We start from the raw sequence: 23,788 nt of genomic DNA, 5'->3' as shown, positions 1-23,788 counted from the left end.
TTAAGACATAATTAGCTGCTTCCACCTGCTGAAAGTGTGGAAAAAAAGCCTGTGCTTTAATCTTCAATCTTTAAGCTTTAGCACTGTGTTCAATGCACAGATCTTAATGTGGCTTTGATCTTCTCATGGGGTGGCCCAGTGGTGCAGTGGTTAACACTGTCAGCTCACAGCTGTGGGTTTGAACCTCCTGGTCCAAAGATGATTGAGAACTGGTGATTCTAAACTGGCCATAGGTGTGACTGTAAATGTGCTTGGTTGTTTGTCACTCTGTAGTGGCAGTATGTCTTGGCTCGCCCTCACCTCTTTCCCAATGTCAGCTGGGATAGGGTTACTGTTTAGGATTAGGGTTTTCTACTACACTCTACAGGAAAATATGGGTTCAGCAAATGAACTGATGCACTGATCTTCTCATCTATCTCGTATCTAGAGAGCAACTAAGCTTTCTATGATTTCTATGATTTTGCTATTCAAAATCAAAATCTTCAATTTTAAAATGTACAGCTACGAGATAGTTCAACTGCATCAAAACATTGGTGAACAAGAAAAGCACTCAGAGAACGCGGTACGCCACCAAGGCTGCTCAGTCGTTGTATGATTTCTGATGGGTAAGTCCTGAGAAGTCCGCGCCAGTCGATTTGTAGTAGGATCACAATCATGTCATTGTCAGCAGGCAGCTGATGCAGTGTTCACTTCTTGTCACAGTTACAGTGTTGTGACACCATGCCATCCCGCAGTGATACAGAAATCTTGAACAAAATTGTGGATCCAGACTATAAGTCGCATCACTGCCAAAATCTAATCACTTGGTCCTTGTGCCATTTCTGATCTTCCCTGAAAATTTAATGCAAATCTGTTTTGAGTACAGACAGACAAACAGACAGGCAGACAAATGTACGCCAATCGTCACCCTGTTCCTTGGTGGAGTAAAAATGTATATATTTATCTCCTGAATTGGGATCAAATGCAGTTTATATATAACTTTTATATGATTTAGTTGCTGAATGTGCTTGTTAGTAGTGAGATAAAACTGCAAACATTCTTGCATCTCTGTTAGGATCAGTTATGTCATTTACTGCAGTACATCTAGCTGGGGTGAAGAACAAGGAGAGGGCAGGGCTATGAAAAATCTAGTACTGACTATTTATCCATTCAAAAATTTTTATGACCAGTTGCTTTTAATGTATAGTGTTGTGTTTTGTTACTGTACATGTATTATAAATGTTGTTGTTTGTTTTTGTAAAACCACTCGGTGATGAAGACACATCCTACCTGCTACAAAAATATGCACTCTGTGTTATGCAACCGGATCTGTACTCAGAAATGTTATGTTACCGCTCGCAGGTATGACTGTAGTAAATATCCACTCCGCTGCAAAGGCACTTTTAAGGCCACAGCCAAAGAAGTTTGCTTTTTTACTTTACATTAGATATTTCCTGAGCCCAGCTTGGCGTCCACTGCGGCCGGGTCTCCGTAATTAAGTCACTCTGGTCTCCGAAGGTTTTCTGTCTTCTTTCATCTTAAGACACTCAGAGAAAGTGAGTGCACAGGGATACCGGAAACACGAGGACTCTTTCAGAAGGAATCTGCTTTATTGCTTTTCACCCAAGTCTTAAGCTTCAAGCTAGACTTGGAGTTGGGGTGAAGTCATTAACGAGAGGTCATTATGCTGCTGAGAGAATGTGCCTGAGGCAGAACGTCGCTGCTGCTCGCTACTGTGTGATTTAGAAATATGTCAAGAAAGTGTCTGTGGGAGAATCGGTGAAAGATAACCAAGGGGCAGAGAGAAACCACCATTACCTGGGTGACAGAAATCATCTAAGTGAAAAAAAAATATTTGTGGAACTGTAGATTAAAAATAGGAAAGGGGGCACTTACCATCTGTGATATCTACCAGCTGAGAATCAGAGATGAAGAAGTCACTGGTTCTGCACAAGTGCTATCTTGCATCCCCATTGAGATGCATCTATCCATCCATTATCTATACACCGCTTAATCCTCATCAGGGTTGCGGGGCGGCTGGAGTCTATCCCAGCTTGACTTAGAGAGTAGGCAGGAGACACACTGGATAGATCACCAGTCTATCACAGGGTTGCATATAGAGATAAACAATCACGCTTATATTCACACCTATGGAAAATTTTGAATTACTAATTAACCTCAGCATGTTTTTGGACTCTGGGAGGACACCGAAGAACCTCCATGCAGAAAGATCCTGGGAAGGCAGGGATCTTCCAGCTGTAAGACGAAAGTGCTAACAACCAAACCACTGTGTAGCCCCCGTTGGGATGCATAAGACAATATTTCAAAGCAAACAAAGTTGATGTTTTCCACTCATCAGCTGCATCACTTTAAATTATTTTTCTCTTTTGTGTACTCTCATTTCAGATAAACTCCACCTGGCATCCTCACTCTTTCAGCAGTCATGGCTCTCTTTGTATCTGGAGGGACTGTGTTCACCGTCCTCCTCATTAGCAGGTAAGACGACGTACAGAGCAGGAACTATAACCTCTGGGATCTACAAGCACAAAGCTGTCTTTACAGCCCTGGAGCAATATAAACTCATGTAAGATTCTAATTTGTAATCATGCCAAAGCTTTGCATTCAGTGAGCTCAGGAGATAGAGAGGTCCTCAGTTGTGTCATTATCTTGTGAACCATCAATACTTAATAACAACTCCCCATGCATCTGACAAGCAGCGCTGGAATTTCATTGCCACGTTCTTGATGCTGCTGAGCAGAACCGATGAGATCCAGCACCACATGCATCGCTCACTGCATACAATTGGTGTTATAATCCCTGCAGAGGTCACATGGAGAGAATGATGGGATGTTTTCGTGCACATTTGCCTGTTACCATGACAAGGAGCCTCTTCTGTTCTTACAGTGTATTCCCAAAGCGCAGAGTGCACTTTGCACATTCTAGGCAATGCAATCCCTCTGTTTCTGTCACTGAATCTTGCTAGAAGATGTTCTCTGTACAGTGCCGCATTTTCTTCCACAATCAGCTGTGGGATAGTGGGGTTGTAGCAGGTTCCCAAATTGCTACCAAACAGTATAAACACCATATGCCAGAAGTGAATTGTTCAGTGATGAAATAAATTAAAGAGCACATATTCTGCTTTTTGCATCTGTCCTTCTCCTTGAGCTTGTTATGGCATTGTTGTGCATGTAAAAGGCTTGTTAATGTACAGCTCCTCAAGCCTACGGCAAAGAGTTATTCTCTCCCACAGAAAATACTGTCCCCATGCCTGCCAGAAATACCTTTTTTGAAGTTCCTTGAAGGCCTTTCTTACGTTACTTCTCTACATTACCATGTAGCACATGCCTAGCAGCTCGTTTGACAAATCTGCTAACAGAGAATGAGCAGCTTCCTCATAGGAGCTGCCTCTGATAGAGCCACACCGCTAATCTGTGCTTTTGATATATAACGAGTGTTAAAATGCTTTTGTTGTTGAGCTATTTGTGTAGTAGCTTAAAAGCACAAATTTGTGAGAGAAAAAAATGTAAGAGAGAGAGAAAAAAGAGAAAAAAGATACATACATAAATACAGCTCTTCTCCTGTTGTTTTTTCCTCTGAATTCTGTGTCCTAAGCCCCATGGCAAGTTGCTTGCACAAAAGCAGTCAACGTGCATGATACTCCTCAGATAGTTCTCCACATTGTACTTTAGACTTTGCTGCCCTTTGTATTATTTTACCTGTTGAGGGAGAGAAGTTGCGATCGGAAAAGTCTCATGTCACAGACTACATTTCCTAAAGTCTGGAAAAAACAAAGCCAGGAGGAGACACACAAATCTTAGTTTCCTCTCTGGCTGTTGGAATTAGAACATTGTGAAAGATTATAGAATGATTGCCCAATGACACTAAAAAATCCTGCGCACCATAGCTTTTTTTTTTTTTTTAGTTTTGATTTTAGTAACATGAGACCATGAATAACATTTCCCACACAGACATCAAGGTATTAAGGATGAAACACAGACACGTGCAAACATGCAGATGGCATATAACATAGGCGCAGAAGACATTGTGCAAAGTAATACTTCAAGGGACATCAGATACATAAACCAGACAGTGGCAAGCTAAAAGTGAATGTGCTCAGATATTTCAGTCCATGCTAGTCCATATAGATCCCTTCGTAGAGCCTGGACCCCATCCTCACCAATATAGTCCAGAAAAGGCTTCTACATATTGAAGAATTTAAATGGGTTGTCCTTCAGCCAGAGGCTTATTGCTTCAAGAGGGACAAGTTCCATAATGTTCCTGATCCAAAGTGAGGTAGTAGAGACAGTGTCTAATATCCAGTGCAGGAGAACACATCTCCTGGCATCAAATAGCAACACCTGAAGGGGTTAGGTTCACTGCAGTAAGCGGAACACCCAAAATGCAGGAAATGGGTTTCAGGAATAGTTTCTTCTTGAAAATAATGTCAATTTCCTTACATACACTGCACCAGAAATCAGTTACAAGGCAACAGTAAAAAATACAATGGAAATATGAGCCTTCATTGATTTTACATTTGTTACAATATTTTGAGAGCACAGGATTAAACTTATTACATCCTGCGCACCATAGTTTTAAAAGACAGGAAATAAAATGGAGCATTTGCAGACAGTGACTCAAAGGAGGCGCTGCAGCAATGTACAGCAGACAATTAATTATCAAACATTCTAGTGGATCATACCCCAAAATGCAAAATAAATAAATAAATGAATACAACTACAAACTTGTGAACGTCTATATACACTGCCTGTCCAAAAAATAGACAATCATCACTTGGATTTGACTAAGCAAATAGGTAAGAGCCTTCCAATGAATAATTACTGCAGTGATGAATATGTTTCAGCTGCAACAACTTATTTAACCCTAGCTGATGCAGTGAGGAGCTTCTCATTTCTTAAACAACCGTGTTGGAAGAAACGTCCTGTGGTCGTAGAAAGGATGTTAATCTGTCTAAAAAGGGTCAAATTGTTGGCCTGTATCAAGCAAAGAAAACAACTAACCATCCAATGCAGTATGAAAGCCTGAAGGATGGTGGTGAACTATCATTTTCGAGGAACAAATGTGGTCAGAACAAACTCTTACATAATCACAGAAAATCAACAGTAGAACTCACGGCTATGTTTAATAGTGAAAGGAAGAGCATTTCCACATGCACAATGCAAAAGGAACTCAAGGGATTGAGACTAAACAGCTGTGTAGCCTAAGAAAACCACTGATTAACTAGGCTAATCAGAGGAAAGAAAGGCTTCCGTTTGCTGGGGAGCATAAAGATTGGACTCCAGAGCAATGAATAAAGGTCATGTGGTCTGATGAGTCCAGATTTACCCTGCTCCAGAGTGATGGGTGCATCGGGGTAAGAAGGAGGCAGATGAAGTAATGCACTCATCATGCCTCATGCCTACAAGCCTGTGGGCATTAGGGTTATGATCTGGGGTTGGTCAGATTCAGCAACATTTTGTTCCCAAAGAATGAGGTCAGCTGACTACCTGAATGTACTGAATGAACAAATCTTACCATCAATGGAGTTTATTTTTCTTCCCTGATGGCATGGGCATATTTCAAGATGATAATGCCAGGATTCATGGGGCTCACACAACAAGCCCTCAAACTCATATGACCACACAGGTCATATGTAACATGCCCCTGAATACGACCCATGAGAGCGTATTTAGGTTAGCACCCCTACGAGGGACAGGAAGGCATTACGGGATTTAATTCGCGAAACGGCTTTTCCCTCGTGAAATGGCTTTGCCCTCACTTTCACAAGACGGGTTTAGGGTTATGGTTATGGTTGGGGTTAGGGTTAGGGTTAGTGTTAAGTCAAAGTTTGTTCATGGTGACGTTTCAGCTGAGACACCGGAGTGTCGATATTTACTAAACCGCTAGAGGTCGCTTGACTTCAAAATGTAACACTCAGTTGTAATACGGGCGTGTACAGACGACCTATGTGGTTGTTTTTTCAAGGAGGACGGTCTCGGCTCACATTATGAACTAGAAAGGCACTCGGAGAGCCCATACCTCCGCCATGTCGTTTGTCTGTCTGTGTGTGTGTGGTGTGTGTGTGTGTGTGTGTGTCTGTTTGTCTGTTAACAGCATAACTCAAAAAGTCATGGATGGATTTTCACCAAATTTTTACAGGATGTCCGGAGAGGCGGCCGCCTGGCCACCCGGCGGCCATCTCTCAATTGTCCTTCGACCTTCAAAAAATTCCTGGATCCAGACGGTGATTCGGATCACCTCCAAAATCTAATCGATTCTTACTTGTGCTCTTCCGGACATCCTGTAAAAATTTGGTGAAAATCCTTCCATGACTTTTTGAGTTACGCTGTTAACAGACAAACAGACACACACACACACACACACACACACAGACAGACAGACAGACAAACTCCGGTGATTACATATCCTCCTGGCGGAGGTAATGACTGGATCAGAGAGCATGAGACATCATTTTCACACATGGATTGGCCTCCACAGAGTCCAGACCTCAGCCCCAGTGAGAATCTTTGGGATGTTCTGGAGAAGATTTTGTCCTGCGGTCCGACTCTCCCATCATTAATATAAGATCTTGGCAGAAAATTAATGCACCTCTGGAAAGAAATTAATGCTGTAACATTGCAGAAGCTTTTTGAAACAATGCCAAGGCAAATGTGTGTCGATCTCAAAGCTGAAGGCATCCATCCATCCATCCATTCTCTATACACCACTTTATCCTCATTAGGGTCGCAGGGGTGCTGGAGCCTATCTCAGCTGACTCGGGCGAAGGCAGGGGACACCCTGGACAGGTCGCCAGTCTGTCGCAGGGCTACATATACAGACAGACAATCACACTCACATTCACACCTATGGGCAATTTTAGAATAATCAGTTAACCTCAGCATATTTTTGGACTGTGGGAAGAAGCTGGAGTGCCCGGAGAAAACCCACGCATGCACAGGGAGAACATGCCAACTCCATGCAGAAAGATCCCAGGCTCAGGTCGGGATTTGAACCGGGGATCTTCTTGCCGCAAGTCCAAAGTGCTAACCACTACGTCACTGTGCAGCCCAAGCTAAAGGCAGTTCACTGAAATATTAGAGTGTGCGACTTTTTTTTTTTTTGGCCGGGCAGTGTACATGGGCTCTTTAATTTCATAAACCTGTGAGCTTTAACAGAAAAGTAGATACGAGAAACTGAGATCTGACCCCTCACCCAAGTCTACCGCGACTCATGTTATATTCAGGTCAGGAAGGTTCCTTAAGGAATTACTAATAGCCGACTGATTCAAGGGGACTAGCTATCAGCTATGATTTACATCATTATCTTTACATAAGAAAAATGTGTGTGTGTGTGTGCGTGTGTGTTGAAAAAATGAGTCTTAGCAGCTGTTCAATAATTTGCAGGACAATGACAGAACTACTAGTGATTGTCTCTAGTGATGGATGATGGATTCTCGTGCTACTTGGGTCTGTTTCAGTCTAGTTTATTATTAACCAATCTATTTAGGCCACGCGTCGTCGGCTCCCTTTCAGATTAGGTCCCTTGTTTTCTTTTTGTTATGCTAGCAGCATGGTGAAAGGAAGATAGCGAACATGGAACATCAACCTTCTAGCATTTGTGTCATAAGCATGTAAATATCCTGATGTTAGCATGTAGCTCAAATTTCTTTGTGTTTAAGTCGAGCCTCAGTGAGCTTCCCATGGCTGCAGACTCTTACTGTATCTTATATAATGTATAATAATAGGAATGAAGAACACAGACAGAAGGCAGTCGCTGAAGACGAATCCGTTGTGCAGAACTTTGAAGCTGAAACACATCACAAAAAGCAGTTCCAAGACTCAGCCATCACAGACTCCTATCTGAAATAGCATGCAGGTTTGCCCTGTGATGCTCAGCCTGCTTTGTCTTGTGTTACTGTTTGCAACTGGAAAAATAGAACAATGGAGCTTTTTCTGTGTTTCAGCGAAAGAATGTTCAGCCTGACACGCTCCAGCAAAATAATGTCTGGGCTCGCCAAAAAAAAAAGCAGATTAGTTTGCGTCAATCTTAATTAGTTATGGTAGCTTCTGAAGGAATTATGTTCAGTCAACAAACTGCAATGAGTTACTGGAATTAGCATTTGGTCAACAATCAAAGTTTTGTTTAATTATAGAGTGTCTTAATTATTGTCTTAACTGTCTGAAATTGTACAGGCATTCTAAAAACAGAGGAGAAGACTAGAAGTTCTAAAGTCAAGGTGAAGAAAAAGAACATTTTTCCAGTCAATTTCATTTTGTTAGCTCCACTTGAATTTAGTTTTAAATCAACCAGTGAAGAAAAGAAAAGCTGTGAAATAATTTTAGGTTGATCCAATTCCCAACAGTATTATGTCAGCACCACGTACCAAAATAATATGTGCAAATTAAAAGGTTAATTCAGTGAATTTGATCTTTTGAAAAAATGGTTGTGAGAACAGGTTACTTCATAAATTACATGAAACAGTGGGGTGTTTTAGAAAATTCAAGTTAAATTTGACTTGAAGCATTTTTGCGTCAAACTGTCACACTTAAGGAGGAAATACTTCATCTCAGACTACCAACTGTTCATAAATGATGAGCGTGAGGACAAGTTCCGCTTTTAGAAGAACAGTCAGACTTTTTTTTGCAATTCCATCCCTTCTTTTTGCAATTCCATATTCCTGCTACACATGCACATTATTTAATTTGAATAACTCATCATTTAATACGTTTCTTACGTATAGAGAAAAGTGGTCTTTTGATATTTGGTTTCAACCAAAATTGCGAACTTATTGTCTCATAAAGAACAGATACAGTGTGGAAGCTTATGTGAAGTATAATTTAGGCAAAAAACATAGACCAGTGTGTGCACAGTTATGCTCAGGAACACTGGGAGGTTAGTGCTACTCCAGAGAATGACAGACTTTGTTTGCTGTGTAATTTAGGTGAAGTTGAGAATGAGGTTCATTATATGTTTTACTGTGCTGTATACAAAGATATCTTACTTTTCAGTAAGATGTCCTCTGTTTATTTTGATTTCTTTTGGTTGGTGGGCCATGAAAAACTTGAGTTATGTTTTAGATGGGAAACCTTTCTCTTGGCAGAATTTCTTTGCCAGGCCTGGGATAAAAGGCAACATATTTAGTTTGTGAACTGAGCAGCAGGATAATGTGTCTTTTGGATGTATTGCTGCAATGCTAGTATATTGGTGTCTTGTAAACCCATGAGGGCTGGACGTACTTGTATGTATGACACAAAAATAAAAAAAAAATCCATCATGTACATACGTGACAAAGGAGACTATTTTTGTTTTTACATCTGTTTCATTTAGTGCTTGACAGACACAAATTGATCCTGATTACAAATGCTAACAAGCAGTTCAGTGTGTAATTGCTGTGACCTCCATGACATTGTGTATATGGAGACCCTGGAAGGCTGATTTACCGGTCTCTGCAGCCCACCAGCAAACCCCTTTGGTGCTCATCTCTGAAGCTTTGATAGCTTTAGTGTGATTAGGAGAGGCTGCTCGGCCTCCGCTGGCTGAATACAAATGAATTGCGAGCATTTCTATCAACATGCGCTGCTACATTATTGACCTAACAGCTTTATGAGGATGCCCTGTGACCTTGACATTGTCGAAACCGCCACATCCCTCACCTCAGAGCAAACAAGGACCTCGTTACAGGTCACAAGCTACAGAATGTAAGCTCATAAAGGGGTCGTTAAAGTCACACATTTATCTAGCAGAAAAGGCTCATGGAGACATGAGGTGGAACTCTCTGGGAAGATTGATGTTTTTCTTAATGTCGAGGATTCAGAGCACCACCAGTGTCGCTCAACCGTAAGAAAACGCCTGAGTGTCAATCCAGCCTCAGATATCTTCCTTTTCTCATGTCCCTGTGGCTCTCACCGAAAACTGTGGCAGCAACGGAGCATTGTTTTTCTCCCCGAGTAAAAAGAACAAAGGAAGGAATTCAAGAGAAGCGTCTGTGGATCATAGCTGAACTTGTTATTAAGAAAAAAATCAAGTCGACTGAGGCTGTCAGCCACAACGGGCATATAAAATATTTACTGATTGTTGACTAACATGACAGTGATACAGACCACACATGCGCAATGAAGACATTTTTTCTTATTGCATTGATTCATCTGTTCTTATTTTGTTACGAGGGCTCCTTCACACCCGAAAGCCTGAACCAAGGCTCATATTTTTGTAACGTAGTGTCCATTTTAGATGGTTAGTTTGGTATTCACAGTGAAATTATGCCAATCTCAGGAACTGTACATGACATACCAACATCTTGTTGCCATCACCTTTGTGGGCTGTGGCTCTTTATACTCGGCATTGATTGGTTTGTGGTAACGAATTACACTTTGGCAATTTTGACTAATCGGAGTGATCAACCCATTTCACTGCAAGTTCTGCATTAATCGCTTCATGTGTACTAGCCCACAAAGCATTTTTACCATTAAAAAAGCTTCACTAAACAGCAAATAAATCCACAGAATCTGACACATGTACATTTTTTTTATCTTATAACATTTGGAAAGTGGATAAAGTCACAGCAGAACTCTTCAGAATTCAGCCCAAAAACAGACACACAAAACAGCACTGATGCTGTCTACAGAGCAGACAACCTTGTTCATTCATTTTGTGTATGTTTAGCTCATTGTGGACTTTTGTAACGTATGTATGTTTTATGATTTTTGTGCCGTGCTGTTACAAGGTGGCAGTTTCTGATACCCAGCTTTAATAGGTTATTAATATCACTGTTGGTCCATCAGCGCTCCTGCAGGTGTTTCTGTGCTGAGATCAGCAGTGAACTCAGTCTGTCCTGAGCATATGTCCCTAGACTGTGAGAAAGTGCTTCATGCATTTACATAATCCAGTGCAGATGGCAGATATTGCATGCTGCAAACTGTTTCTGTGTGCGCATGTGCAACTCACATCGGGTAGTGATGCACCTCACAGCGACAGGGTCTCTGGGTTTCACATACAGGCTTCACAGAGAAAGATGCTAATGTGTCCACTCACTGGACCTGAATGTCAGAAGTCTGCTAAACACCCCAGTACCTCATTGACAAAGGATGGACTTTTTTCTTTTCTCTTTTTCTTTTTTTCCGAGCAGATTTCATTTGAATAAATGAGGTGCCCTCTTGTAATCCAGAATGTGGTTCACCTGATTATAGTCAATGGAGTAGCTGGATAATTAAGGTAAATACACTCTTTGTAAATACACAGAAAGTACCACGCCTGGTCAACATAGTCTCTCCAGACATATGAAAAACATATAATTGCCCTTAGACCAATAGAAAAGAATACGCTAACAAGATTACGTCTCACAATTTTATAGCCTTTATTGTAAAACTAATATGTTTTTGCGCTATGGGCCAGCATAGCTAATAAATATTTTGCTGTGAGGCGGCATTCCCCTTGGGACATTTTTATGTTTCCACAAGTATTTCATTAGAGTAAGAACCTTCACAATTGGAATTTTGATAATACTAAGAGTCCAGGCTAAAAGTCCACATCCCAGGGAAGAAGTCAGCATCCTCACCAGCTTGTGGTCTATGCTTAATAGAAAAGAAAGAGCACTATTTGTATTGCGCTGTAGAGTTAGTGCCATAGCATGATGAAAAATGTCCATATCAGACTGCTTCTACAATTGAAGAGTTCATTTGCAAAAACAGGTAACTCCGTTTTCAGAAAACTCATTTTTTATTGTTTACTTGAGATAATAATAATAATACTAATAATTTATTTTTTCTCTGTTTTATCGTGTATTTTTCTGCTGAGTCAAATCCACTCAGCTTCCGTGTGATTGATATTATCTCAAGTAAACAATAAAAAAAAAAGATTTCTGAAAATTTATCAAAACGGAGTTATCTGTTTTTGCAAATGAACTCTTCAATTGAAGACAAAATTATTAGCCCGACCCTATGGAATTTTAATAAGGAAAAAAAAAAAACAAGTGCTGTTAAACAGTTCAAGGAATTTTTAGCACAGCTTTTCCAAAAATTCTAATTTTATTTTGGATACTTATTTTACTTTTCACACAGAAACAAAATGATTTAAAAATCAAAAACTACCAGGGTCAAAATTTTTAGCCCTCCTAATGCTAATAGTCAACTGTGTTTCCTTGGCTGTTGTTAACTTGGTCTTCTGGAGGTAATTCTTCACCAGGACCGACGTATGTTTCGGCTTGTTGTGATGTTAGAAGACAAAGCGACGACCCAGACCCAGTTTTGTACCTGACTGCTTGAGGTTTTCTTTCAAAATCTCCATATATCCTTCTTTCTTCATGATTCCTTTAACCTTGACAAGATTCCCAGTTCGAGACGCACTGAAGCATTCCCACAGCATAATGGCGCCACCATGTTTAATTGTGGAGACAGTGTTTTTTGAGTTATATGCCTCTCTCTTCTTTCTCCAAACATAAGTAACATCTCTATGGCCACAGTGCTCTATAATAATAATCTTGTTTTCAACTGTACATAAAATGGGCAGAAAAAGTGTGCTACAGTTGACATTTCAAAGTATATTTTTATTCAGCTTTGACATGCAGTAAGAGGTTATTTTAAGGGTCACTGTTTCACTATTTAAAGATGCAATCATATTAGTCGTAAATAACAGATATTTGACTCGTTGACTTATTTTACATTATTTGACCTGTCAGCCTCCAACAGTCAGCCTAAACTGGTGCTGGTCTGTCTGTCTGCAGCTCATCAAACTCAATCACATTTCATAATTGATCCAAATGTGGCTAAAAGTGCCGTTTCTCTTCCGCAATTGGACCAAAATATGTGCACAAAGAGCCAAGCCAAATGTGACAGCCATAACTGGGCCGGAGCTGGCTCAGTTTTGGTGAGTCACTGCCAGAACAAAGCCGAGAGCACCAACACTCAGCCGGCTACCTGGGTAGCACCCAGGAGCAGCTTCCACACAGCGGGAATGTAGCACACAGTGGATGTGCCACTCATGAACAGAGTCTTTTGAGTAAACTTTAACCATGCTCCACGGCCTGTTATATGACATACACTACCATTCAAAAGTTTGGAGACACTTAGAAGTGTCCGTATTTTTGACAGAAAAGCAGTTTCTTTTAATGAAGATAACATTAAATTAACCAGAAATACAGTCTAGACATTGCTAATGTGGTAAATGACTATTCTGACTGGAAACAGCTGATTTTTAATGGGATATCTACATAAAGGTGCAGAGGAACATTTCCAGCAACCATCACTCCTGTGTTCTAATGCTACATTGTTTTAGCTAATCATGTTGAAAAGCTAACTGATGATTAGAAAACCCTTGTGCAGTTATGCTAGCACATGAATAAAAATGTGAGTTTTCATAGAAAACATGAAATTGTCTGGGTGACCCCAATCTTTTGAATGATAGTGTACATTTACTCATGTGGATACAAATATACTATAAAACAAACAATACCATCCAAACTCTTTAAATGCAGTGTACCTCTCTTGAGATTATAATGTGCACAGCATCAACATGTGGACAAATCGAAACCTCCATGTGCCTGCCATGCTTCGTTAGGCCACCTTTAACTGAACAATTACTATTCAGGGAAGGGCTTAGTCAAATATATATAATCTACAATAAACTCAAGTCATGTCTTTGTTGCAACAGCGTCAGGAACGGAATATTTCTGATTGTGTAACCAGCGGTAACTGTGTTCCTCTGGAAGTCATTTAAAAAACCTGTATTTACAAATGCAGGCTGCAGCACCAAAGCAGTCAAGCTTGATTTCTCATTTAATCTCTCTCAATAGAGGCTTAACAATATAAAGTAGCACCATAATACTGCATATAGGCACCAATGGTTTCACAGTGCTGGTTACAGAAAAGCATGGATAACATTTTGCTGAAGCCTATTACAGGCAGATTAAAGGCTTACACTATGCTTCTCTTGCTTTTACTGAAGAGACAGGACTTATTCCTGTATAGAAATCCATTTTGTGTCAGCTTTTTTTATTGATTGTCACTAGAGAGATTAGCATACCCCTATGCTGAGATAATTACATGACAGGAACGTCTCGAACGGGAAACCACAATAGGGGAACATCTCAGAGGTGCATAAGGAGGAGTAATTGGCTTGAGAGAACATTGTACCGTGTGCTTACTTTTTCATGTAAATGGTGAAATAAATTGTGTTTTTAATCATTATTTATTTATATGAATATGTCATATGTACTGAAGGCAGACGGGTTTGAACTGAACTGTCAAAGTGTCTTGACGGGAGCCTCCTGCAGATCATATCAGACACTGAGACCAGATTTCAACAAGTGCTTTGGCATGCTGATTTACAAGAGTGATCTCCGATTGTACTGCTTGTGACAAGTTAATGCTCGAGGCTGCTCACTGATGTCACTTCACTGATGTCAAGAACTACCAAAATATAACACCACTGTTGCTTCAGAGTTCATGCCACAGAACATTTAAATCTTGACTGAAAGACAAAAAGACTTAAGGTCAGACTAAAGTTTCATACAAAGTGGCTTAGAACTGCGTATAGAATTGTTACGGTTATTTCAGTTGCTGCATTATAACTCATGTTACGACAGTCATTAGTTTGTCACCAGCTTCCCTACTTTATGATGACAGATTGGTTAAAAGTAGGTCTGCAGTTACTGAGAAAATTTCCCAATTAAGACAAAAATAAAAAAGACAGTTTTCACTTTTTTGAGGCTGTGTTGTTAAATGGTTAGATTTTACACATGGCTTTGAATTATGCTCCACTGATGTGAATTTGGTACGCAAGTCGATTATCTGTGTGTGTGTGTGGGAGGCAGACCAATAAAAAGATCTTTAACAGAGAATATTTTTCCTTTTTTAAAGCCCTGACTTTCCTCAGAGTTAAATAATGAGGCAATTGAAATTCCTTTAAACATTAAATCCACTTTTCTCTTTGCTACAACAGTTGTTGGTAATTGCCTTGCCTTTGTGAAATCCATCATTTATCATTTTCTGCTAACCAGAAACCACTTTTTCATTTTCATTACATGTAATTATAGGTCCCCTATCTGGAATAATATCTTCTCTCTGTTGGGTTTCGCCATCATTCTCATTTCCACAGTATTTTGTCATGGTATCAGTGTCATTTATGCTTTCCCTCAGCTAGGAAATTTCTCACTGCAGAGCTGATTATACAACAGCGTTAAATGTTCTAAACCACAGGGCTGCACATACTTATTGGCCTCTTTATTTCTGAAACAGCAGCTTGTCGTTATCTCGTTGCTGGCACTGGGGAGCGATACAGTGATCTGTGAAATCTCCACCACTTTGATTTGTGAAAGCTTACGAAACTCCTCGATTTTGTTGGTTGTTTCCACTGCAGGGACTTTCTCAAAGGACCAAGAGCCTTCTGACAAACTGGGGACTGAATTTAGCTCCTCTGCTTAACAGGGTTAATGTGTTTTTCCAAGTCGAGCCTTCGTTAACAAAGGATTAATATTAAATTTGCATGAGGAGTTGACTTCGCTCCCTGCTGCAGATTTAACAATGTTTCCATACAGAACTGGAGGAATCAGTTGAACTTTTTCTAAACATTAAAAATAATCAGAATTTTAGGATTTTTCATCTGTAAAATATGAAAATGCCTGAAGATTTCCCCAAGGCCAATAGTGCTGCATCCATCCCAGATATGATGTTCCTATTAGACAATTCCATCTAGGCGGTTGCTGAAAGGTGTGTCCTACTTTCCTGCATGAGACCAGAATTTGGCCTCATTACACCGTACATTTGCAATCACAATTCACATTTCCTTTTTTTCGTTTTTATTAACCTACCCCTGATTCAGAGCTGTTTTAGATGGCCAAACTTTGTCTTGTTTTTCGGCTGCAGTCGTCAAAAAGTCTGTGCTGACCTTTCAGTGTGCTGCAGTGAGATAAGATCAAGTAATTCTTTGCTAATCCTGCAGGAAATTCTTGTGCCAGAAATTGCTCAGAAAAAATGACAATGACATGGCCATGAGCTAAGAGTAGCAAAAATAGTGTATATTTTTAAAGCATAAAATATTGATATCTGTGAAATTTTAGCTTGATATGTTGAATATATTCTGCGTGTAATGTTGTTTGCTGTCACTTAAGACTTCACATATTCAGCTAAATGCATGCCTTTGTTTCTAATTTATTCTCGTTGTATCTGACCTTAATTGTGATTACAAAATATATCATACTTATTGATATTCTATCATGCACTGCTGTTAACGTTTGCTCCTTAAATAGGTTATTTCATCTCAAATCATTATCTTTACCTTTCCAGATTTCTGTCTACTGCAGCTTCGTCTCTAATTGTTTCATTTTCGAAAATCATTACCTCTATCTAACCATTTGTTATCCCAAAATCTACCTACAATTGTTTTCTGTGATATTTCTTCATAAGTGTTCCAAGCTGGATCCTTTGTCTCTTTTCTCTGTTACAAACAAACTTTTTGTCAGTTGAACTTTTTCTTGTTTTCAGAGTTACAATTAGGTGCACTGTAATTACAGACTGAATTCCGTCCAGAAGTGATCTTTCTTCATTTCTTTTTTAACTGAGTGAAGCATTATAACATTGCAGAAGCCTAAAGCACAAAGCGCACATGGTTAAGGTTTATAAAAGATTGATTAAATGTAAATAAACCTGAGTTGCAAGTCACTGTGGGCTTTTCCTCTACTAAATTAGACCACAATCTTTTCCTTACCTGAGAGCTCATACATAACCATTAAAAGGTTTTATGAAGCTATAGTGCAGAGCTGGTCCTGTCCTCCCTGAAGGCCCTCAGCAAACTTCTGCTAAGGGTCCATCCTATCTGACCTGTGAGCTGTGTAAACCATTTGCCACACTGTCAAACCTGCACCTCAGTGGTCCCATTGCAATTCATTTCAAACAGGTAACTCCTTCTGTTGCTCTAAGAATAACTACGTCTACACAGAACAGAATGAGGTTTAAACAAACATGTTTACTGATGCAGCATCTATACATTTAACATATTTAAGCATAGCAATTGAAGATTGTAGATTACATTGCAAAAAACGCAAGTTGATCAGCCCATTCAGACTGAATCGCCCAGAAATTGCTGTTTATAAAATGCCTTTGGGGAGTGCCATCTTGCCTGTATATTGACTGGTCTGGTCCCCACAGATGTTGCTGCTGGAAAGCATAAGTTTCATTTCGAGTTTCACACACAATGCCTGTCCAAGCACAATGCAGCTTTATAAATACCCTTGCCCGTTGGCATTTATGAAACACAATAAAAAGTTGTATTTCACACTTACTTTTATAAGTCACAAAGTCACAGTATGATCCTGAAAGCGGCTGCAAGCAAGATGCGGAGAGACCAAGAGATGCACTGCCCAGCTAGGTTAGCGAGACAGACAGACAAGAGGGAGATGCACTGCAAGCCAGCACATCGACTCAACATCACCGTTATTCACTGACGTCAGACTCAAAGAGGATAGAACACCAGTTTGCCTGATTGATGTTCCTGCAATTCATTGCCATGGGGCTTGTTTTTCTTTCTTTTCTTAACCTGCAACATTGACACCCACTTGCTTAATTTTCAAGTCCTTACGCAACTTGCCCTGTGAGCCATCTGGTTATGAGGAGGTGCACAGTACTAGAATTCATGATCCCGAATTTACCCCATGAGGCTACTTATTTCACTCTGTTTGTGTCAGGGTTACCAGGGTTAAAAGAAGACTTCACACTGAGACTTAAATTGTGTTGTTGGAGGGATAACAATGTCAGTAGTTGTGTAACAGGACCCCAGACCATTGCAAGATATTAATAGCAGAGGTGTCAATGATGTATCATCAGTGCAAGGCTGTACTGTGACAGAAATATAAAGAGAATGGTTTGACATGTCATAGAGGTCATGGAGAAATGACAGTTATGGAGATATTTTTTGAAAGACTGTCATTGCCTACAGTAGGTGATGTTACTTTGTTGGCTGCAAGAGAGGATGACACTGGACAGAGTCTGTGGAACTGTGGGAACTACCGTATGAAAATATGCGAATAAAATCAGGAATTCTAAAACACGATTCCGTACCCCGGCAGGTTGGGATGGTGAAAAAAAAAAGAAAGCTGATGAGCAAGAAAGCTGGTGAATGACATCAATTCAGTTAAAGGGACTTGGCAATTAAAAACTCTCTGGAACAAATCAAATGATTTACTTTGTTAACATGTTCATATTGTGTTTCTTGTATCGTAGAAGACATATCACAAGCAAAATAAGCACTAATTGCCATATCATAGCAATTCCCCTTTGAAGCTCTAGTGTACCGTGCAGACTTCCGATGACGGTCTTAAAGACACGATTTTTCTTTCTGTTTCATACAGATCTAGGGAACCCAATCTTGTCCACCAGCAGAGTGGAGCTTTCCGTATTGTTCTTCTTCTTCAGAATCCATTTTGGTTCATAGATGCCCAGATTACTCCAATAGTACTACTTTCCATTGTCTAGCTTAGAGTAATTTTACAGAGATGAACAGAGCTGTAGGTGAGCTGGTGTAGTAGTAGAGGAGTGAGTGGAGGAAGGAGCGGGGATTTTGTAGAACCACAAGGGTTCATTTTCATGAAAAAAAATCTAGATGTGTAAGTTTGATACTCAGAGTAATTTCACTAATGACTGAACACAAACTTTAAGAATGAATCTGTTCACATGGAATGTAATCTGAATTTATTTGCAAACTCTGATACCATAGAGTTTTTTTTTCTTTTTAGTATTTACACGTTTAACGACTTTTGAGTATCCACGGACACATGTGTAATATGCAAAATACAAAAATACAGAGCAAAGATTACTGTTGTTTTCCATGAAAACTCACACTTTATGTGCTAACATAATTGCACAAGAGGTTTTTTTTTTTATCATCATTTACCCTTTCAACATCATTAGTTAACACAATGTAGCATTTGAACACAGGAGTGATGGTTGCTGGAAATGCTCCTCTGTACTCCTATGTAGATATTACTTTAAAAATCAGCCATTTCCGGCTAGCATGGTCATTTACCACATTAACAATGTCTAGACTTGATTTCTGATTATTAATTTATTGTTATCCTCATTGAAAAAAATGTGTTTCTTTCAAAAATGAGGACATTTCGAAGTGACCCCAAACTTTTGAACAGTAGTGTGCATGTCCAAAGTCCTGAGAGACAGTCAATACTGAAGCTTCGTTATCCCTTTTCTGTAGTTTAAGAAAGTACATAATGCCCCTTATCCAGCTTGTAAAACTGGGATTAGATTGCTTCTTCCTCCACCCAGCAGAGCAGAATAATCCTTCTTGCATTCAAAGACATTGCAGGCCTTGCTGGTAATATGGCAATTTTGTGGCAACTCACCAAATATGGCGCAGATAGGGCTGGGTGAAATTACCATTCCATAATTCTTTGTATATGCGTCAATGATGGCGTCAAAAATGATGAGCGAGAATGTGTGGAGTTGTGAGCAAGACCAGAACATGTGAATATGGTCTGCAAGTTGGCCTTTACAGTGAGGAGAAGAGGGCTTTGTGTTGGGATATATTTTTGGCAATCTTACATTTGTTAGATGGGCACACAGCACTATAAAGCCGAACTAAACGATGAAGTGCACATGTAGAAGATTTATAAATTAGTGTAAGAGATGTACTCCATATATTGTCACTTCATTCATCACCCAAGCCAGTTTCCCATTGTCTCCTAATTCTGTCAAGCAAAGATGGAGAGATGTAAATAAATTTACATCAACTTGATATTACACTTCTGCTGACTGGAGAGAATGAGAGGATACGGTCTATAACATCATCATTTGGTAGGTCTGGGAAAGAACTGAAGGATTTCTGGACATAGTATCTAACTTGCAGGTGTCTAAAGAAGCTGTTTTTGGCAAATCAATCATTTGCGATAATGGCGAAAATGAGATCAACTTGCTCCCTACTTATAGATCCCGAACAAATTTAATGCCCCTTTTTAGACCATATTAAAAACGAAGCTTATTTGCAAATTCTCTGCAGCAGTGTCTGGTGATGAGGCTCCATCCTCCGAGGCATCATCACACTCCAATATGGCAAATTAAATATATTTATTTCCTTTCTAACTAAATGAATTGCCTGGTCTATGAAAAAAATCATAATTAACAAAAACATAATTAAATCCACAAGAGTACCTGACAGTTATTAATTGGAATTAAATACAACCAAGCTAAGTCAAGTTAATTTGATATATACACCCAATATGGCAAATTCACACTCCTGCCAACTTTCTTTAGACCTTCAGTTTAGATTTAAAAAAAAACAGGTCTTTCACAAACCCTTTAACATAAAAAAAATGGAAGAAATCTCGATGTTAAGGCTAAGGAAAGATCTCTTCCAGTAGATGTTGTGTTTACAGAGAAGACAACATAGTAGATGTACATTGTAGAGAAAATAACCAAATTCTAGATTATAAACACAAAAAGATTATAATCTTGGAGGATTTCCATCAAGGTTTTCAGTTCCTCCACAGATTGTTGATGGGATTCAGGTCTGCACTGTTTCAGATCACTGTTTTTTTTAAACATCCAATTCTACTTGAGGCCAAGTTTTTCTGCAGATTGCCTGATGTTTTCATCTACAATCTCAATGTAATCCTCTTTTTTCATGGTGATGTTTACTTTGACAAGGTTGCCTGAGGTGTGCTATCTGAAAACTACATCACATTTCCTCCACCATGTCTGACAGTGGGGATGGTGTTCTTGGGCTTGGACGCTTCTTTGTTGTTTCACTAAACACAAGCTATGGTCCTGTGTCCAGACACGTCTATTTCCATCTCATCCAGCCACCCGACTGGTGACCGAAAGCCTTCGTCTTTGCCAAGGCTAGCTTTTGTGTGTCTGTCTTGGAGAAGTGGGGTCCTCCTTGCTGGGTGTCCACTGAGACCAGCCTTGTTCAGTGTCTGCTGAAGTGTCGGTCTTAAAATGTTGGTACCAGAGTTGCTCAGATTCATCAGGATGATCTTGTTGTTTATCCTTCAATTCTTTGTGGCCTCTCACGCTACCATTCTTGCCAGTTCAGGAGTCACTTTTGATTTCTTACCATATCCTTTAAGATTTTTCAGTATGGGACTCCTTGCACGTTTCGATTAAATGCTGCACTGTTGCAACTTTGACTTGAAAACACTTGAATGTGGCTTTATCGTCTTTCCCAGTCTTGTGAGCAGCCACAGTGTGCAGCTCTCACTCACTGATGGAACTTAACAAAAGACATGTCAGCTTGCAATTGCCTTGTTACTGTCCAGACAATTACTTCATTTGCAGCTCTCAGTTCTTCGAAATGGTAGAAATTCCGAACTCTATTTGGACTAGTATGGAAGCTGTGTTTGCCCAAAAAGTTTCTTGAATAATTTTGGACAAGATATAAAAATATGAAGTGTTCAAATGAATCATTAACATCGCTAACACAAAGTCTGACCGCCATCTTTTCAGTGTTTGTCATTTCCAGCAAGAAAAAAAACCCTATTAAATTCAAATGATGTGGGTATGAATAATTTTAGGATCAACTGAAAGATCAAATTCTAGTCTAGGAGAGGAAAACACCCACACAGAGGGAGAGAGACAAGGACAACATAAAAAAGATTAGAGATAAAATTCTTCAGTGCAGTTAATTCTAAGTATTATCATGATTATATTTGACATTGAACAAGTAAAGACTGCATGTCAAAACACAGAGCTACTGCATATTGGTACTCATAGGAGCAAAGTATATATAGTTTTGACATGACATGAACATCGCTTATTCATTTTCACTTTATTTCTGCTTTGCCACTTCACTATCATGTTTACAGTAAATGAATAGTAAATTTAGAATTTAGAGTAGACATCATGTAGTCGAACCCAGCTCCACATTTCAGACTGTAGAGAATATATCATATTTTCCAGACTGTCCTATGATTTTTTTTAAATATTATTAGAAATAATAATAGATATTATCTTCATAGAGACCAGCATTCCATCTCTTGTAGACAGCAATAAATAAATCTACTAAGTTGTCACTTATTACTTGACAGATGCTAGTCCAATATCCGCATGTGATTTGTGTTTTTTGTGAATTTCTTTGAATGTTTCTGTTCCCATTTGTAAAGAGCAAAGCCCATACTGTAAGTACAGTATCAGTTGCATAAGCTCCTCCAAAGCTCTAAGGTCCATTTCACATTACAGGACTACAAAGCAGGCTCCACAGATAACATTCTTAGTGCTTTGTAGTGTCATTTAATTAATACTAACCAGAGATCTTATTTTGGCCTTCCTTTGAGCTCCCAAAGTCTCAGTGGTTGTGTAAAAGACGGTTTAATAAAGGAGCACATGCTTGCCTTAAGAGGGATGTTACTATAGCTGATAGCTTATCCCATCGGACAGGGACTCTAAACTCAAGATCACAGAGGATTACTTTGTATCTCCCTCACCAACAGAACTGCTTTCTCAAGGTTAAAAACCTCTTGAAAACTGATTGGTCTGGTTGTTTCACTCACTACAGCTTCACAGGCTTTACTTCCCAGTGATCCCAGGATAATGTTCAAAAGTAACATTATAATTGAATGATTATCAGGGGGCACAGCGAGTTCAGGCTGAGACACTTGAAAAGATTTTTCACAGTTTTTAACAGGTGGTAACACTCACAGTCAGTACTGAATAATCAAGTGACATGAAAAGTGAAATCAATTAGTCATTTTGCATATTTTTCTCCTTGAAAAAAATATTTACTAATTCCTCAACAGCAATGGTTGTGTGTTACATTACTTTAAGCGCCATTAAATATCATTAGTATTTAACATGTGACTTTGTGCAGAGAAACTGAAACAAGACAGGATCTCAAGGTGCAGGTTTTTGTACCCAGAGTCTCACGTTTTGCAGAAGATGTGATTCTATTCATCAGACTGTGACATTAAGTGTCCACTGGGTGGTTTGCAGATGAGGTAGTGGGCAGGATGACAGTCAGCACCTTGAAGTCTGAGAACATGAGCTGAGCTGTAGGAAAAAGCTCTTGATTTACCAGTTAATCTATGTTCCAGACTCCACCTATGGTCATAAGCACTAGGTAGTGATGGGAAGCATAAGGCTGTAGATACAAGTGGTCACAAGGAGTTTCCACCATAGTATCGTTGGATTCAGCTTTTGAGACAGGGTGAGGAGCTCAGACACCCAGAGGAAGCGCAGAAGAAAGCCACTTCTACTTAAAAAAGTGAGCTAGCTGAGGTGGTTCAGGCATCTGATTTGGATGCCTTCTGGGCACCTACCTTTGTACGTAGGTACTCCAAGGAAACTCAACTGGGAGGAAACCCCAGGCTAGACTAAGAAGCTGCTGGAGAGATTACATATCTCCATTATCTATACATCACTTATTCCTCTGTAGGGTCATGGAGGGGCTGGAACCTATCCTTGCTCATTTAGGACAAAGGCAGGGGACACCCTCAACAGGTCACAACTTTATCACAGGGCTACATATACAGACAAAAAAATCACATTCACACCTACAGACAATTAAAAAATATCAGTGTTTTTGGACTTTGGGAGGATGCCAGAGTTTCCAGAAAAAGACCACGCATGCACAGGGAGATCATGCAAACTCCATGCAGAAAGATCCCAGGAAGGCCAGGATGCAAACCGGGGATCTTCTAGCTGCAAGGAAACAGTACTAACCACCTCTCCACTGTGAAGCCCTTGGTTTAGAATGCATGTTCTAAATCACAAATCATTTTGCTGCTTTGAATCGTTTTGTATGGTTCATTGGGGCGGCATGGCTCAGTGGGTAGAGTGGCCGTCTTGCAACCGAAGGGTTGCCGGTTCGATCCTCGCCC

The 23,788-nt window shown here is 39.7% G+C and overlaps 1 protein-coding gene across 1 annotated transcript in view; it reads left to right on the top strand.

Annotated features, from left to right (window-relative positions):
- The window catches only part of LOC110957750 (gamma-aminobutyric acid receptor subunit pi), a 74,169-nt gene that overhangs the window by 12,065 nt on the left and 38,316 nt on the right, over nt 1–23,788 (top strand). Inside the window, exon 2 of the mRNA XM_022203939.2 lies at nt 2,386–2,475. Coding sequence (XP_022059631.1) covers nt 2,423–2,475 — 53 coding nt within the window. The 5' untranslated portion in view covers nt 2,386–2,422. The remainder of the gene's footprint in view (nt 1–2,385; nt 2,476–23,788) is intronic.

The sequence above is a fragment of the Acanthochromis polyacanthus genome, chromosome 15 (genome assembly GCF_021347895.1).
Source record: "Acanthochromis polyacanthus isolate Apoly-LR-REF ecotype Palm Island chromosome 15, KAUST_Apoly_ChrSc, whole genome shotgun sequence".
NCBI classification, from domain to species: domain Eukaryota; kingdom Metazoa; phylum Chordata; class Actinopteri; family Pomacentridae; genus Acanthochromis; species Acanthochromis polyacanthus.
The sequence above is the reverse complement of the archived record's forward strand: the minus strand, read 5'-3'. Positions and strand labels throughout refer to the sequence as shown.